Source organism: Nannospalax galili, unplaced genomic scaffold, assembly GCF_000622305.1.
Source record: "Nannospalax galili isolate Female #2095 unplaced genomic scaffold, S.galili_v1.0 scaffold146, whole genome shotgun sequence".
Classification (NCBI taxonomy): domain Eukaryota; kingdom Metazoa; phylum Chordata; class Mammalia; order Rodentia; family Spalacidae; genus Nannospalax; species Nannospalax galili.
Window position 1 is genome coordinate 8,084,238 of NW_008357929.1, and position 14,760 is coordinate 8,098,997.

Here is a 14,760-nt window from a genome sequence, read left to right on the forward strand (position 1 = left end):
CCTTAAAAGATTTTAGGGTTACCTCTTCAGAGAGGGGAATGTTGGACGGGAAGGAGTAGGCATGGATTTGATCAAAACACCTTATATGCATGTATGAAATTCTCAATAAAGTTTTTATAAAAGTTAAAAAAAAAAAAGAATTGTAACAAATTACACAGAAACCCAATGATAAGCCCAAAATACCTGAGATGGGAGAATCTGCCAAGATTCCCATGAAGTCCCTGTGTGTGCTCAGACCTGCTTCTCCCAATTACAGAAAACCCTCAAGAACCTTCTGCTGCTGACCTGAACCAAGCTCATTTCCAGCTGCAGAGCGTCTCTCTCTCTCTGGACTGTGTCCAGCTCCCCTTCCAGCCGCCGCACCTCAGACTGCACCAGCACCAACTGCTGCTGGGCCTCCCGGGCTGCCTGCGCCTCCCTCTGGCTGTTCCCCTGCAAAAGGGAAATCAGCTGTAAGTATATGCTCATCTCGTTCCTGGTTATCTGTTGCCAAATTCTTGCTTCCATGCTAAGTAAAGCCCAAGCTTCTTCTCTCCTTTCTCCCATTCATCCTCTTTCCCACCTCTTGGCCCTCCATTATTTGCCGTCTCCAGACCTTTATGCTGGCTCACAACGCTCAGTCTTGCCTCCCACATATAGGTCTTCATTCTCCAGCCCTGTCCCATTATACTCTGTATTCTGGAATCTTACCCGTTCAATAATTTTGCCCATCGTTTCCATTTGCCAACTCTTCTAAGCCACTTTTACCTTCTCCCTTTCCAGCTGAGCCTGGCCTTCCTCCTGTAGTGCCTGGTGGCGTTCATTCAGCTGGTGTTCCTGCTGGGCCCAGGCCTGCCGCTCTTTTTCTAGGGCAATCTGAAGTGTCTCCAGGTTCCTGCGCTCACTGAGTTGCCCAGCCCTAGCCTCATCCCGCTCTTCCTGTAGGGCCCGGCACTGCTGCTGCTCCACCTCCAACCTCAGAGTCAGTGTTTGCCTTTCTTCTTCCTGAAGCCCCAGGAGAAAACAGACTTTTAGTATGTCCTCAAGAGACCAGCACCTGGCAAACCACCCCATACAATGTGATTTCTAAGAATTAACCGTCACTAAAACTATGACAGTTGACTAGATCACACAATTAGAACGTAGTAGGTAAGAACTCCATCCCACTGTTCCGCACGAGGGAATTATTTCTGGTACTGAAAACTTAGTCAAAAGCCCATGGCTCAGAAGGTTATAGGCCCTAGGGTGAACCTATTACTGTTATCTTGCTAAATTAACCTGTTTTCAAACTGCCTTCTAAATATTAGTGTTTCTATACCTTAGTGCTACCCTCAACCTTGGCCAGAGAAGCTTCTCTATGGAGTGAGTGGTTAGCAGTTAATCCAGAGACTCATAACTGGCCAAAGTGCTGAGAATAAGCAACTATTAAGTATTCAGTCCTAAATAGAACATCTATATATCTATATCAACATCCCTTCCCCAAGGCTCAGGGAACATTAGTGTAAGAGGGCACATAAAGAATTTAAGAGCCGGAGCACAGGGAGGAACGTTATGAAATGACATGACATGGACATTGCACTTGAACTCACTGCAGCTATCATAACCTACACAAGATCTGCACAAGATCAAGCCAACAAGATGAGTCAACATTCCAACATGCAGCAGTAATTGGACTCAGAGGGGTTATCCAGAGGGGAGGGCAGAGGGAGGGAGGGAGGAAGGGAGAGGGAGAGGGAGAGGGAGAGAGAGAGAGAGAGAGAGAGAGAGAGTCATGAAAGTATAAAGGGGGGAGGAGATGCATTGACAGTATTTTGAAGGAATGGAAGGAGGATTTAAGGGTGCACAGGATCAAAATATATTGTTTACATGCATGAAATTGGCAAAGAATAAATAATTTTTTAAGAGCAAGACAGCCAGGCATGGTGGTGCATGTCTTTAATCCCAGCAGAGGCAGGCAGAGCTCTGTGAGTTCAAGGCCAGCCTGGTCTACATAGTGAGTCCAGGCCAGCTGGGGCTATAGGGAGACCCTGTCTCAAAAAGATCAAAAAAAAAAAGCAAGACAGATTTTGCCTAGTCAAGGGTAAGGTGTAGTAAGTCACCTGTCTGCAAGCCAGCCCTCACCAGAAACCAACCTCACCTTGGTTTTGGATGTGAAACCTTTAGAACTTGAAAGAAAAGTAGTATAAACCCTCTAGTGTTTGGCTTTTTAAAAAATGGAAGGCTAAATATACTAATACAGGTTGGATATTCAAAGTCAGAAGCTGGCTAGAGCTGGATTTCTCTGCATAGCAAGGGAAATGAGGTAGGGAGGAGGGCAGAGTCCTAAAGGAAAGAGATAGAAGTCCATGAGGTTGCATGCTATGTGTGGAGTAGAAAGACCTCATGATGCTTTCAAAGGAAATACAAGGTCAAGTGAGGATTTACCTCATTGTGGGCTATGAAATATATGATATAAACCACTCCTTATTTCTTATAAAATCAACATGATCATTTTTTTATTTATGTATGTATGTATTTATTTTGCTCTTTTTGGTTTTTGGAGACAGGATCTCCCTGTAGCCCCAACAGGCCTAGAACTCATTATTCAGAGCAGGCTGGCCTCTATCTCCCAGAGATCCACCTGCCTCTGCCTCTGCCTCTGCTGAGATTAGAGATATGTGCCACCACACCCAGCTTCAAGATGATCATTTTAAAAATAAACAGCAATAAAAGAACTTCATCGCAGAGATCACAGAGTAGGTGGACCTAGGTTCAAATCTCAGTCTGAATTTAGTTCTCTCATGTATTTACTATGTTTTGCTTTTGAGTCAGAGTCTTGTTATATAACCCAGGCTGGGCTTGAACTCACGATTCCCTTGCCTTAGCCTCCCAAATATTGGGATTACTGGTATATGCCACCTTGCCCAGCTGACTGTGTTCTTAGGCACACATCCTTATCTGCAAACTGAAGATAATCGGAGTTGCCTTGTGAAGATTAAAGGAAGAAGCATACATAAAGCACGTGGCAGTGTCTGCACATAGCAAGTACTGAACACATAATAGTTACTACCATTTGCATTCAAAGAAAATCCAGGGGATGAAGAGATGGCTCAGCGGTTAAGAGCACTGGCTGCCCTTGCAGAGGACCCGGGTTCGATTCCTAGCACTCACATAGTGACTAACAATAGTCTGTAACTCCAGCTCCAGAGGAATTTGATGCCCTCTTCTGACCTCCACAGGCATTGCATGGCACATACATGCAGGAAATATACTCGTACATATAAAATAAAAACAACAAATAAAGTATTTTAGAAGATGCCAGCGTGGTGGTGTACACCTTTAATACCAACACTTGGGAGGCAGAGGCAGGCAGATCTCTGTGAGTTCAAAGCCAGTCTGGTCTACATAGTGAGTTCCAGGCCAGTTGGGGCTGCAGGAGACCCTGTCTCAAAAAACTAATAATTAATAATAATAATAATATTTTAAAAGAAAATTCAGTCTATTGTCAGGAACTGGCCAAGTGCCACCACCATCAACACTGTCACACATAGTTTACTAAGCCCACAAGTATTAGCCTGCATATAGCAAGCATGTATCATGCAAGGAACAAGTTCCAAACCTGGCTACTAACTACATAGGTAATCATATGACCACTTCAGCTCTAAGAATTTTGAGTTTCATCCTATACTTTTTGGTATAGCCAGAACATGGTATAGCCATGTTCCCATACCTGGCTGAACAAAATCACCTACAAAATTTCTAAAATATATGAATTCCCAAACCTATCATATAACTACTAAATCTCAACTCTGGGGTCAGGTGGCTGAGGGTGTAGCACGTGTGAGGCCCTAGGTTCCAGGGTCCTCTGGCCTTGGAGGGGAAGTGGGATGGAGACATTTTAGAAATATGTATTTTAAAACAATTCCTCGGTTTCAATGCTTTAATAAGGATACAATTTGCAGTCTCTCAAATTTAGTTGGCAGCACATCTTTTTTTGGTAGATTCTCTAGCAGAACTAGTGTTCTAAGGAACGCATCTTGATACTACTCTTGATATACCATTCAAATCATAAACTCCCACTAGATAGTCCAAAGGTCTCTAGTAGTGACTACCAACCTCCACTACAATCACCCAGCCCCATCTTCTCACCAGTGCCTCTCTTTCCCTCTGCTGTAGCCTGGCACCCTCCTGTTCACGATTCAAGGCTTCCATGGCCTCAGAAAGGCTTTGTTCCAGGCGGGTTACTGTCTTTCAAGAGAGAGAAACAGAACAGAGGAAGTGAGGAAAATGTCTCTACTTCAAAAATAATTAAGAATGAAAACATGAAATCCCAGGGTTAACCAAATAACCTAATGGACCAAGAAAATACTATGTGGTGTAATGAAAACCAGAAAGCCATCGTCTAATTAAATCTGACAGTGGATGCACAAAGGGCAGAGCAAGGGGCTAAGAAGAGTTACTACAAGACCAAAGCCAATCTTTTGGGAATCCTAACTCCAGAATTATTTCTGCCCTTTCCATCTAGAAGTCTATGACATAGTTCCAATTTCATATGATCAGGTCACATACCTCCTGTTGCTTGCTTCTGGTGATTTCTGCTGCCTGGCGCTCTTCTTGAAATCCCCGAAGCACCTCCGTCCGTTCCACCTCATGCCGGTTCCAGCCCTCTACCACTCGGGCCAGGGTCTCAAGAAAGGCAAAGAAAGTGGAATTCCAAATAATTTTTCTGCCCTCTTTTCTATCCCCAGGGGCAAAATCATAAGCTACCTTCACCAAGTCAGAAAACCTGTCCTTTTCGCCTTACTCTTAGCATGTATGCTCACTGGTCAAGCTGGGTGTGATGGCTCATGCCTTAATTCCAGTACTTGAAGGTTGTGCAGGATGGTCACTGAAAGCTCAAAGCCAGCCTGGACTACATAGTGAAATCTTGTCTCAAAAGAAACGCTCCCCCCTCCCCCAAAAGCCTAACCACTGTCTGGCCCTCTTCCTCTTCCTCAGTACCCTCCATGGAGAGACCCACCATCCTTTACCACCCTGTCACCTTGTCTAGTTGTTCAATCATGATATCTTTCTTGCGGTCAGCAGCCACAGCCACAGCTAGCTGTTGTTGCAACTCCAGCACTCGAGTCTGTAGGCTCTGAATGTGGCGCTCACAATGCTGGAAAGAAGGGTAAGGCATGTGGGTGCTGCTCATTCTTAGTTTCACCACAGTACTACTTTACAGACTTTACAGCATCTTTAGTGAGAAATGGTCTGGAGACAGGGAGCCTGGGTCCCAGGAACAGAATTGGTCTGAAAAGGGATAATCAAGAATTCTGGAGCAGGAACCTTGAGACCAAGACCTCCAAATGCCTTCTTCTACTGGCTGAGGAAATACATGTTTAGCCTCCAGGCTCTTCCCTTTCCTGGATTTCCTGAGAAAAATCTCCACAAACCATTTGGCAGAGGTATACCAGCCCACACTGCAAAGTATGGGGTTACTCCTGCCTTAAAGAGCTCACTGGACATGATGACTAAATGTAACAAAAGTAGAGGAAAACCCTTCATTCAAGGCCAAGCAGTTTAAAAGAATGGGGAGAGTCCCAAAGTGGACAACCAGTGATTCCACCTTTTCTTCATCCTTATCCATCTCTCTGTCCCTTCTGACATTAAGGCTGACATTTATGGAGAAAAAGATCATTATATTGGAGACAGGCATAGTGGCACACATCTTTAGGCCCAGCACTTGGGAGGCACAGACAGGTGGATCTCTATGATATCGAGGCCAGCCTCGTCTACATAGCCAGTACCAGGCCATCTGGGGCTACAGGAAGACCCTGTCTCAAAGAGACAAAAAAAAAAAAAAGTTTGTTAGATTACCAATAGCTATAGAGCTCTGCACAAGCCAGTACAGTTCATATCCATTCAACAAATGCTTATGGGGTGTTTTATGTTAAGTTATGTTAGGTATATTCTAGACCTTAGGGAGCCAGTGTTAAACAGGACACAGTACTGACCCTCAGGAAGTTTAAATTTTAGAAAATAGAACAAGATGTATCAGTGATAAGTTACATGAAGGGAGGGAGGTTGGAGAGATGACTCAGCGGTTAAGAACACTTGCTGTTCTTCCAGAGGACCCAGGTTCAATTCCCAGGATCCACATGGGGACTAACAACTGTCTATAACTCCAGTTCCAGGGGATCTGACATCCTCTTCGACCTCTGTGGGCATTGTACAACATGAGTAACTTACCTACATGTAGGCAGTGCATTCATACACATAAAAAAAATAATAAATTTTTAAGCCAGGGGTGTGGTGGCACACACCTGTAGCCCCAGCACTTGGGAGGCAGAGGCAGGAGGATCTCTGTGAGTTTGAGGCCAGCCTGGTCTACATAGTGAGTTCCAGGCCAGCTGGAGCTACAGGGAAACGCTGTTTCAAAAAGACCGAAAAAAAAAAAAATTTTTTTTAAGTTGTATGAAGGGAATCACAGAGTAATCTGATGACTAACTGCAGGGGTGGTAGCGCATTATATGGACTGTCACTAAAGGCCTCTCTTAACATACCTTAGAGCACAGGCCCAGCTTTCCAGCTTATGAACCCTCATCTTTCCTTTTCTACTCAGGTCCCGTTTCTAATCTTTGCCACTTTCAGAAGAAAGCCTTTGTATCTCACCTTGCGGCGTGTATGTTCTGAGTCCAGTGCATCTCTCATTCCTTGAAAATCTGGGGGATTGAGTGGGGGCCCTGGACAAAGGCTGGTGTAGCGGGGAAACAACTCCTCCAGTGCCTGGGCTGAGCTGGATGGAGACAAGTCTTGCAGGGGCCGGGTGCTGAGCAAATCAAGTAGAGGATGTAGGATTGGGAAAGTCTTTAAGACCTGCTGATCCCACCATGATTTTTACATATTCGAAAACCCAAGACCCCACAAGGGCAAGAGATTTGCCAAGGTCATAATGCTAAGTAGCAAGAGAGCCATAAACAGCAGAGGCCTATGATTTATTCTATGATGTCCTTCCCCATACAACATTCCCTACAGTAATGATCTAATAATTCTTCTGGGGAAAGAAGGACTAAAGAGGAAAAACCAGGTACTAGGCAGCTACTGCCCAAGTTCCAGAAGGAATAAAGGGCACAGAAAACAGGAGAAAGGAGGAAAACAAAATGGCAAGCTTCTTAGGTCCCTAGGAAATAAATAAATGATGAAGGGAGAACTAAGAAATGCAACACATGGATTTCCAAGAAAGGAAGTGAGCCACAAGAACCTGAAGGACAGAAGGACTCCACCGAGTTGGAGGACACTCACTTGAGCAAGGTAGCTGTGCTGTCACTATCAAAGGAGTCCTCTTCCCGTCTCTCTAAGCCAATTCCTAGAGTGAGGGGATCACCTGCTTGCAGCCCAAGAAATACCACAGTGAGGTCAGGTATGAACAGCAACAGGGGCCATTTGAAGAAGAGAGGGCTTTTTCTACCTCTCCACTCCCCAAACCCTCTCCCAGAGAACAGGTGCCTTTTCTTCTCAAGTCTCATGCCCCAGAAGTCAAAGTTCCTGCTTCTTCTTTCCACTGTCTCCCACCCTTAAATCTAGGCTTTCCTCCAGAGTTCTACAGATGGGGCTCACTCACGATAGGCAGTATCACGTGAGGTATGGAGCATGGTCTGGAGCTGGCTACGAACACTTTCCATTTCAAAGATATGCTTAGAACCATCCTAGAAAAAAAGGCGCAGAGAAGTCACATATAACCTGTATAATCTACAATGTATATACTGCCAGAGTAGAATTTTCAAATGGACCTTGGAAAAGCAACAAAAGCAGTTAGATCCAATAAGGAGGTCTTAACCTTGAAGTAGAAACTCAAATGCTTACAGAAGCCAGAAAGGAGTATAAGTGAATAAAGCAGTTATAAAAGAAGGCTGGGGAGTTGCGGGGACTTTTGCCAACTAAAGAGCAAATGACCTGTCTAAAGTCCTCGTAGCTGTGGTGTCTGGATTTCACACTCTGGAAGATCTAACTAGTCTGCAGATTACTGGCATCTTTTTTGTCAGTATAACTATCTCCCCTATAAACATACCTGTTTAATAATTTGTACACCAAATTTTGGACCATACAATTAAAATAGTTTTAAGCTGGAAGAATCTTAGCTTTTTTAAGTTTAATTTTTTTTTCTTTTTGAGACAGGGTCTCCTGTAGCCCCAGCTGGCCTGGAACTCACTATGCAGACCAGGCTGGCCTTGAACTCACAAATTCACCTGTCTCTGCCTCCTTAGTGCTGGGATTAAAGGTGTGCATCACCACGACTGACTCAACCTTAGCATATTTTGCTGCTGTTTTTAAATCCGCAGTTCTTACTTGGAACCATGAAACCCAGCCCCAGCGATAGGGCTTAGGTACCAAGTCACAGGACAACAACCTATTTCACAGTGCAGGTGTCTCTGACAAAATATAACAAACCAACCCACTAGGAATTGTCACAATTTCCCATATCATGTTGTTTAAGGTCATACTCTCCCTCATATACATTTGCTCCAAGAAATAAGCATGAAGATCTATGTACTTAAGAGGAAATTAAAATTCAATAATAGGTGTTCAAATCTCAGCAAAGAGAGCTTCCAAATCCTTTCACAATTTCCCAAATTATGTTGTTTCAGGCCACTCCCAGGTAAAAAGCATTCACTGAGAAATAAGAAAAACTGCAATTAAGAGGAAACTGAAATCTAACAAGAAGTTCAAATCTTGGCAATGCTTACCTGCAAGGCCAAGATTCTAATAATTTCTAATACCCTAGAGATCTCCGAGACACACCTCTCTCACCTTTTTCTTCGAGTTGTTCTCCAATCCAACTGACAAGCTGCGACTAAGCTCTTGAGCCAAACTGTCTAAGGCCTCATTAGGAGGTGAAGAGGTGGAGGCTAAATACAGCTGGGCTCGGGCTGTGGCCTCAGCCTCGCGGCTGAGGTGCAAAGAAGCATAGAGCTGGGAGGTTACCTCAGAGGACACCTGGTTCAACCCAGGAAGCTCTGATGAATGGTTCAGGAGATCCTCTGTCCCAAGAGGTGAACTGGGGCTGGTGGCTGATGTTGCCATGAGAAGCAAAGAGGCAGCTGGATACAGCAGAAAACTGGGAACTCCTAGTTCAGTTTTGAAGGAGTCCAAATTTGGGGATAAGTTCACAGAGAAGGAAGATTTGGAAGGGAGGAAGATGCCTTGGTGGATCCTCAGCAAATAAGGGTATCAAGGCTTTCTGATAAAAGGGAAGGTTTCCATGGGCTCCAGAGGCCATGGAGAGGGCAAAGGCATTCCTCCCCGCAGCTCCTGGGAAACACAGTGGGTGTGCAGGGTAGAGGCGACGCTGGACAGAAGAGCACCCTTGGGGCCACAGCACCGCTGCAGCTCCTTCCCAACTTGAGGGCTGGAAGCTGCAGATCAACTCCAGCACTGGCTATCCCTGGTCAATTGAACGCCCTCATACCGTCTTCACACCAAAACCTGCAAACTGAAAACAGACCCCAAACCCAACAGAAACCCAATGTCTGCCCCCCAGTTAGTTTTAGGGCAAAAAGAGGCAGGACCTCATTGCCAACACACCCATCCCACCCCTCTCCACCTGTTCTACCCAGTCAGCTCCCTTGAATATCTGCTCCAGACCCTCCAGGGCCACAGCTGAGATCCGTAGAATCCCTCCCACCTCACCCCACCAAAAGAAACCTTGTGAACCCTGCCACAATCTCCTATGTCCCTAAATATCACGCGTCCTCCAGACCAGCCCGAGCGCCTTTACCGCGACCACCCGGTTCCCACTAATTCTCTGCACCGTCAGTCCTCAGCCCCCAACTTGCCAAGGTGGACAGAAGGATTGTACCCCAGCCCCGAACCCCGACCCAGAAAGGCCGATGTCCACCCTTTGGTCGCGCGGGGATCTACTCTCAAAACCGTTGGCATCCTCCCGCCCACCACGCTCAGTCCCGCCTCCCTCGCCTGGTTACATCACCAGCCCGCGATACCCAGCTCCCAGCACCTCACCGCTCCCTGAGCCTGGGTGTCTGAGCGCGTGCGCAGCCTCGGAGGCCACGGATTGGTTGCGAGAGGAAGCAGGCGTAAGACTAGCCGGTGTTGAGGCGGGGTTAATGCTCGGTGTTGTTGCTTTGCTGGGCTTTGGAAGCCGGAAGTAGCTAGTCTCCGACACTCAGAGCATTTCCGGTGAGTCCGGGGGTGCGGTTCCAACCTGGTTGGAAGGATTCCGTGCGGAAAACCTGAACCTACAGAGCCGGGGCCAAGCCGGTGAGCGAGGCACTTTGTCTTGCAGATGACCGTTCACAACCTGTACCTATTTGACCGGAATGGAGTGTGTCTGCATTACAGCGAGTGGCACCGCAAGAAGCAAGCGGGGATCCCCAAGGAAGAGGTGATCGGAGGGTCTAGGCATAGCCCCTGTGATCTTGTTCTCCAAATGCAGAGTCCCAGCCCAGTCCCTCTTCCCCACATCCCGGCTCCTTCCCACCCCCATCCTTTCTCTAGATTACCGAGACCTAACTTTGCCCCCTCTCCCTCCAGGAGTACAAGCTAATGTATGGGATGCTCTTCTCCATTCGCTCGTTTGTCAGCAAGATGTCCCCGCTAGACATGTAAGGTCGTGTTAGAGGGGATGTTGAAGAACGGCTGGACAGAATTTGGGTGTGGGAGGTATTTTCTGGAATGGATGGAGCATTGACCCCTAGAAGGGGAGGGGTCTTAGGGGAGAGAGGTGGAATCTGGAGCAAATGTCCTGAAGCTGGCAGGTGCGGCTACAGGGAAGGAAGAGCTGGAGGCAGCAGCTGAATTGAGGAGTGGAGATGGTGTCTTTATTCATTGAGGTTGCTACCAACCATCTGTTTAGACAAACAGGAAGAAGGAATTGACTGAGGGGATCACGAGTATTTCTTTGGGAATGATTCCACTCCTGTCTTTAATACCCTCATTTCTGCAGGAAGGATGGCTTTCTGGCTTTCCAAACTAGCCGTTACAAACTCCATTACTATGAGACGCCCACTGGAATCAAGGTTGTCATGAACACTGACCTGGGCGTGGGCCCCATCAGAGATGTGCTGCACCACATCTACAGTGCGGTCAGTGTCAGCCAGGGGAACCCTTGTACCAGAGCCCTAGGAGTCCTTCAGGTGTCCTGCCCTAATCCTTCTGTATTATATACAGATCAGATTCAGTTTTCTCAGGGGTCTTTCGGTCCTTAAACACCCCTACTAATAGCTTCTCCTAAGGGAGAGCTTGCCTCCCAGCCCCTGTTCCTTGTACAGGGTTATACAAGGTTTGGGGTTTGAAAATGAAAAGTGCCCCAAACCTGGCTTTTACACCCTCCTCTCCACAGCTGTATGTGGAGTTGGTCGTGAAGAATCCCCTATGCCCACTGGGACAAACGGTGCAAAGTGAGCTCTTTCGATCCCGGCTAGACTCCTATGTCCGATCTTTGCCCTTCTTCTCTGCCCGAGCTGGCTGAAACACCTGCTACCTCACCCCTCAAGATTCTGTGACTGCCTGAGCCCTTCCTGACTTGTGGCACTGTGAGCTCTTCCACCCACTCCTCCCCAGAGCTTCAACCAGAAGGTCCACCACTCTCCTGCCCACAGGAGAATGAAGCCATCAGAATGAAGCCTACAGTCCCCAGTTTTATCCCCTACCTGACTCTGAATCGCAAAGAATAAAATTTTTGTCACCCTCCGCAGCCTGAGTGTATCAGTTTCTGTGGGCCCTCCCAATCTGACCCACACAAAGTTAACTAGGGCGAGCAGCATACCCTGAAACCTACAAAGAGTTTTTTTTCAGCGGGCTTTTTTTCTCAGCTTTATTGTTCACATTTTGAACTAGATAATTCTTTGTTGCGTTTTGTAGAATTTTGGCAGTAACTTTTGCTATCGCTTGCTAGATGTAGTAGATACATTCCTCCTCCCCCGTAGTTGTGACAGTCACCTTGTCGCCAAACCTCGTTTTCTGGGGAACAAAAAAAAAATCCATCCCGACTGAACAGAAGAAAGCTGACATGCTTCGAGTCCCGAAAGTGTGAGAACCACGTTCCTAATAGCGGATGTCCAGCTCCATATTAAGTGCCTGAGCCTTTGGGAGGCGGAGCTTATGTAGATGAGCGACAGGTTTGGCTGGAAGAGGGCGGGTATATGCAGATGAGGGGGCGGGTCTGCATGTTGATGAGCTGGGACAGAAGCTTGCAGCGGTCCCGCAGCGGTTCCAGCTGAAGTGGCATCCGTCTTTCGCCACCCCTGTCCCTGGGTCTCTATCCTCCGAAGACCGCCATCGACTTCTGTCTTTATCCTTACCCATTTCCCGCTCCTAGTCCCTGTATCATAGCTCCTGGTATCTGAATACCACCACTCTTGTAGCCCCTCACTTTTCTTCCTTCCCGCCGCCAACCCGGCGACCTCCAGCAGTCCGCCCCCGCGGACCCGAGCCTGCTCGGAGGCTTCAGTTGCAGACTCCTCAGCCTTCCCGCTCTTCCAGCGATCGCACCACTACCCCGGTGTCTGCCCTCGGACTTCCCCGCTCCCTCGGAGCCCCCTCCTCCGCCCTGGCCAGCCGGCATGCAGGTGTCTATCGCTTGTACCGAGCAGAACCTTCGCAGCCGGAGCAGTGAGGACCGTCTGTGTGGACCCCGGCCAGGCCCCGGGGGCGGTAATGGAGGGCCGGTGGGCGCAGGGCACGGGAACCCTCCGAGGGGTGGAGGATCGGGCCCCAAGGCACGAGCTGCATTGGTCCCCCGACCCCCAGCACCCGCTGGGGCCCTTCGAGAGAGCACCGGCAGAGGCACTGGCATGAAATACAGGTATGGGGTGGCCAGGCAGCCTACCCATTCACTCTCCTTTCGGGCCCCCCGAGGCTTCCTGGGGTGGCCGCTAAGACCCCTTCAAACTTCGCTTAAAAGGTCCCGGTTCGTTTCCTCTTCTTCGAGTCACTGGCACTTCCTTACTTGGTCCTTCGTTGGTCCCAACTATGAGAAGATGAAGTTTACCAAGGTTGATAGAGTCCTGCCAGACCTAGGGGATGCCCCTGAGCTTCCTTCCTTATCTGTAAGAAAGCCCAGGACGCCCGGATCTCCAGGCTGCATCCCCCCTCCAATGGAGTGTCCTTGGGTCAGCGTCCTGGGGAGAGAACGAAGGGAAACAGCATCTCACTCTGGCCGGTTGGGGCGCCTGACCCAGATAGTGCCCCCACCAGTCCCAGGGCCAGTCTCCTGCGACCTTTCCCGGGAGAGAGCAAGGCAGAAGAGGGGAACGGGGCATATTGGAAGGGGGACCATATCTTTCATCCTCACACTTTAGGTGGGGAGGGTGGATGGAATTTTTCTGTATCTCCAGGAACTAGGAGGGGCCAGGGACTCAGAAGTGATTGAGGGGAGGGGGAAGGGGCTTCTGCTTGGGAATGAGCTGAGGTCACTGATGTGCCTGGCTTTGTCCCCTGAGGTATCCAATCCTCTCCCTGTAGCAGCCCTGATTAGGAAGTAGAGCTGACTACTTGGATCTGATGCCTTGGGAAGAGGAGGAGATTTGTTAGTTCCTTTCCTCTTCTTCCAGTCACTGGCACTCCCTTACTTGGTCCCTCATTGTACCCAACTGTATAAGCCAATGAGGAGAAGAGAGAAAACTGGGCTTTCCTGTCAAATCCACCCCTCACCCCACCCCCATTTGCCTTTGCTGGAGGCTCATCTATGTGCCCAGACTAGCCAGGGACCCTTGCCTATCCATGTGTCTGAACTTGGTTACTTTTTTCACCCTTTAACATGGGATTCTTTGACTCGGGGTCCACTCTCAAACGCACCACAGTCAACCACATTTCTCAAAGCCCACCACTACTCTACACATCCTAGAAATGACTCGGATAAAAGCAGAATCTGGCCCAGGAGAAAGACAAACCAGAAGGCACAGATGATAAGAAGGAATGGAGGCACTGGACAGTGGCTCTCAAGGAACAATCACTTAGTTGTTCACTTGTTCTTTCAACAATATTCCTAGGGCCTCTGCTATGGGGATAGCACTGTCCAATCCCATCAGCCCACTGGGTCTAATTTCTTTGGACTGAGACCCCTGAGGGCTTCTCAGTTTGGAAGGATGAGAGCTAGGGGTTGATAATCCAAGTCCCTAATGGAGACTTCACCATTTCCTGCTGCTTCTGTATCCTGCAGGAACCTAGGAAAGTCTGGTCTCCGGGTATCCTGTCTTGGTCTTGGTGAGTTAGAATAGGAATTAAAGGAAGGGGGCATTCTTTTATGGCCTGCCTCCCACAGTTCTCATGTGCCTGACTTCTCTCTTGCAGGTACCTGGGTCACATTTGGCTCTCAGATCTCAGATGAGGTATAAGTGATGGGACCTAGAAGCAGAGTAGAGGTGGTTGTGGTGAGGGAATCAGTAAAGGGGAAAGTGGGGCCCAGATAGGGTTTGGGCAAGCACGGGGGATGAGGGATCTGAGACTGGAGGATGGGAAAAAGGGAGAGTGTGGGAACTAGGGCTGGAGTGCTGTGGGTTAGAGTGCAGTGAGGGAGGTAATGAAGGAGCTGTGGTTCATCTTTAACTTTCTCTCACCTCCCTAGACAGCAGAGGATATACTGACAGTAGCCTATGAGCATGGCGTAAACCTGTTTGACACCGCTGAAGTGTACGCAGCAGGAAAGTAAGAACGGGAGTGAAGGAGCTAAGTTATATTTAGAAGGCTGAGAGAACATTAGGGCTTCTTGTTTCCCTCTTTAAAAAAAAAAAAAAAAAAAAACTAAAAAAAAAAAAAAAAAAAAAAAAAGAAGTAAAGATGGATAGGAAACACCTTTAAAAGTGT

The 14,760-nt window shown here is 47.9% G+C and overlaps 3 protein-coding genes across 10 annotated transcripts in view; 2 read left to right on the top strand and 1 right to left on the bottom strand.

The window, feature by feature from the left end:
* The window catches only part of Cntrob (centrobin, centriole duplication and spindle assembly protein), a 41,046-nt gene extending 31,103 nt beyond the window's left edge, over positions 1-9,943 (bottom strand). For 2 of the 5 annotated variants that reach the window (XM_029557550.1, XM_029557549.1), the window contains exons 1-9: positions 8,740-9,943; positions 7,562-7,646; positions 7,243-7,324; positions 6,613-6,769; positions 5,000-5,116; positions 4,528-4,644; positions 4,108-4,206; positions 748-984; positions 286-432 (exon numbers count right to left, since the gene is read on the bottom strand). In XM_029557550.1, the coding sequence (XP_029413410.1) occupies positions 286-432; positions 748-984; positions 4,108-4,206; positions 4,528-4,644; positions 5,000-5,116; positions 6,613-6,769; positions 7,243-7,324; positions 7,562-7,646; positions 8,740-9,021 (1,323 nt within the window). In that variant the 5' untranslated portion in view covers positions 9,022-9,943. Of the gene's footprint in view, positions 1-285; positions 433-747; positions 985-4,107; positions 4,207-4,527; positions 4,645-4,999; positions 5,117-6,612; positions 6,770-7,242; positions 7,325-7,557; positions 7,647-8,739 lie in introns of those variants that run through there. The other 3 variants (XM_029557551.1, XM_008855769.3, XM_029557552.1) reach the window with 3 other exon arrangements.
* Positions 9,944-10,003: 60 nt separating this feature from the next.
* Positions 10,004-11,646, top strand: Trappc1 (trafficking protein particle complex 1). 2 transcript variants are annotated; one of them, XM_008855774.3, is made up of 5 exons: positions 10,004-10,134; positions 10,241-10,339; positions 10,489-10,559; positions 10,901-11,039; positions 11,297-11,613. In XM_008855774.3, the coding sequence occupies exons 2-5, from the start codon at positions 10,241-10,243 to the stop codon at positions 11,423-11,425; spliced, it is 438 nt and encodes a 145-aa protein (XP_008853996.1). In that variant the 5' UTR covers positions 10,004-10,134; the 3' UTR covers positions 11,426-11,613. The 2 variants fall into 2 exon arrangements, with proteins under 2 accessions (XP_008853996.1, XP_017650551.1); XM_017795062.2 differs by lacking the exon at positions 10,004-10,134 and having other exon boundaries at positions 10,141-10,339; positions 11,297-11,646.
* A 125-nt stretch (positions 11,647-11,771) lies between these two features.
* Kcnab3 (potassium voltage-gated channel subfamily A regulatory beta subunit 3) overlaps positions 11,772-14,760 on the top strand; it is a 7,329-nt gene continuing 4,340 nt past the window's right edge. For 2 of the 3 annotated variants that reach the window (XM_008855775.2, XM_008855776.2), the window contains exons 1-4: positions 11,772-12,760; positions 14,117-14,160; positions 14,248-14,285; positions 14,522-14,601. In XM_008855775.2, coding sequence (XP_008853997.1) covers positions 12,519-12,760; positions 14,117-14,160; positions 14,248-14,285; positions 14,522-14,601 — 404 coding nt within the window. In that variant the 5' untranslated portion in view covers positions 11,772-12,518. The remainder of the gene's footprint in view (positions 12,761-14,116; positions 14,161-14,247; positions 14,286-14,521; positions 14,602-14,760) is intronic. The other variant, XM_008855777.2, reaches the window with a different exon arrangement.

Coding starts and splice junctions, on each gene's coding strand:
- Trappc1 (XM_008855774.3), top strand. CDS start 10,241: ATGACCGTTCACAACCTGTACCTATTTGACCGGAATGGAGTGTGTCTG. Junction 10,340..10,488: donor CGGGGATCCCCAAGGAAGAG/GTGATCGGAGGG, acceptor CTCTCCCTCCAG/GAGTACAAGCTAATGTATGG. Junction 11,040..11,296: donor TGCACCACATCTACAGTGCG/GTCAGTGTCAGC, acceptor TCCTCTCCACAG/CTGTATGTGGAGTTGGTCGT.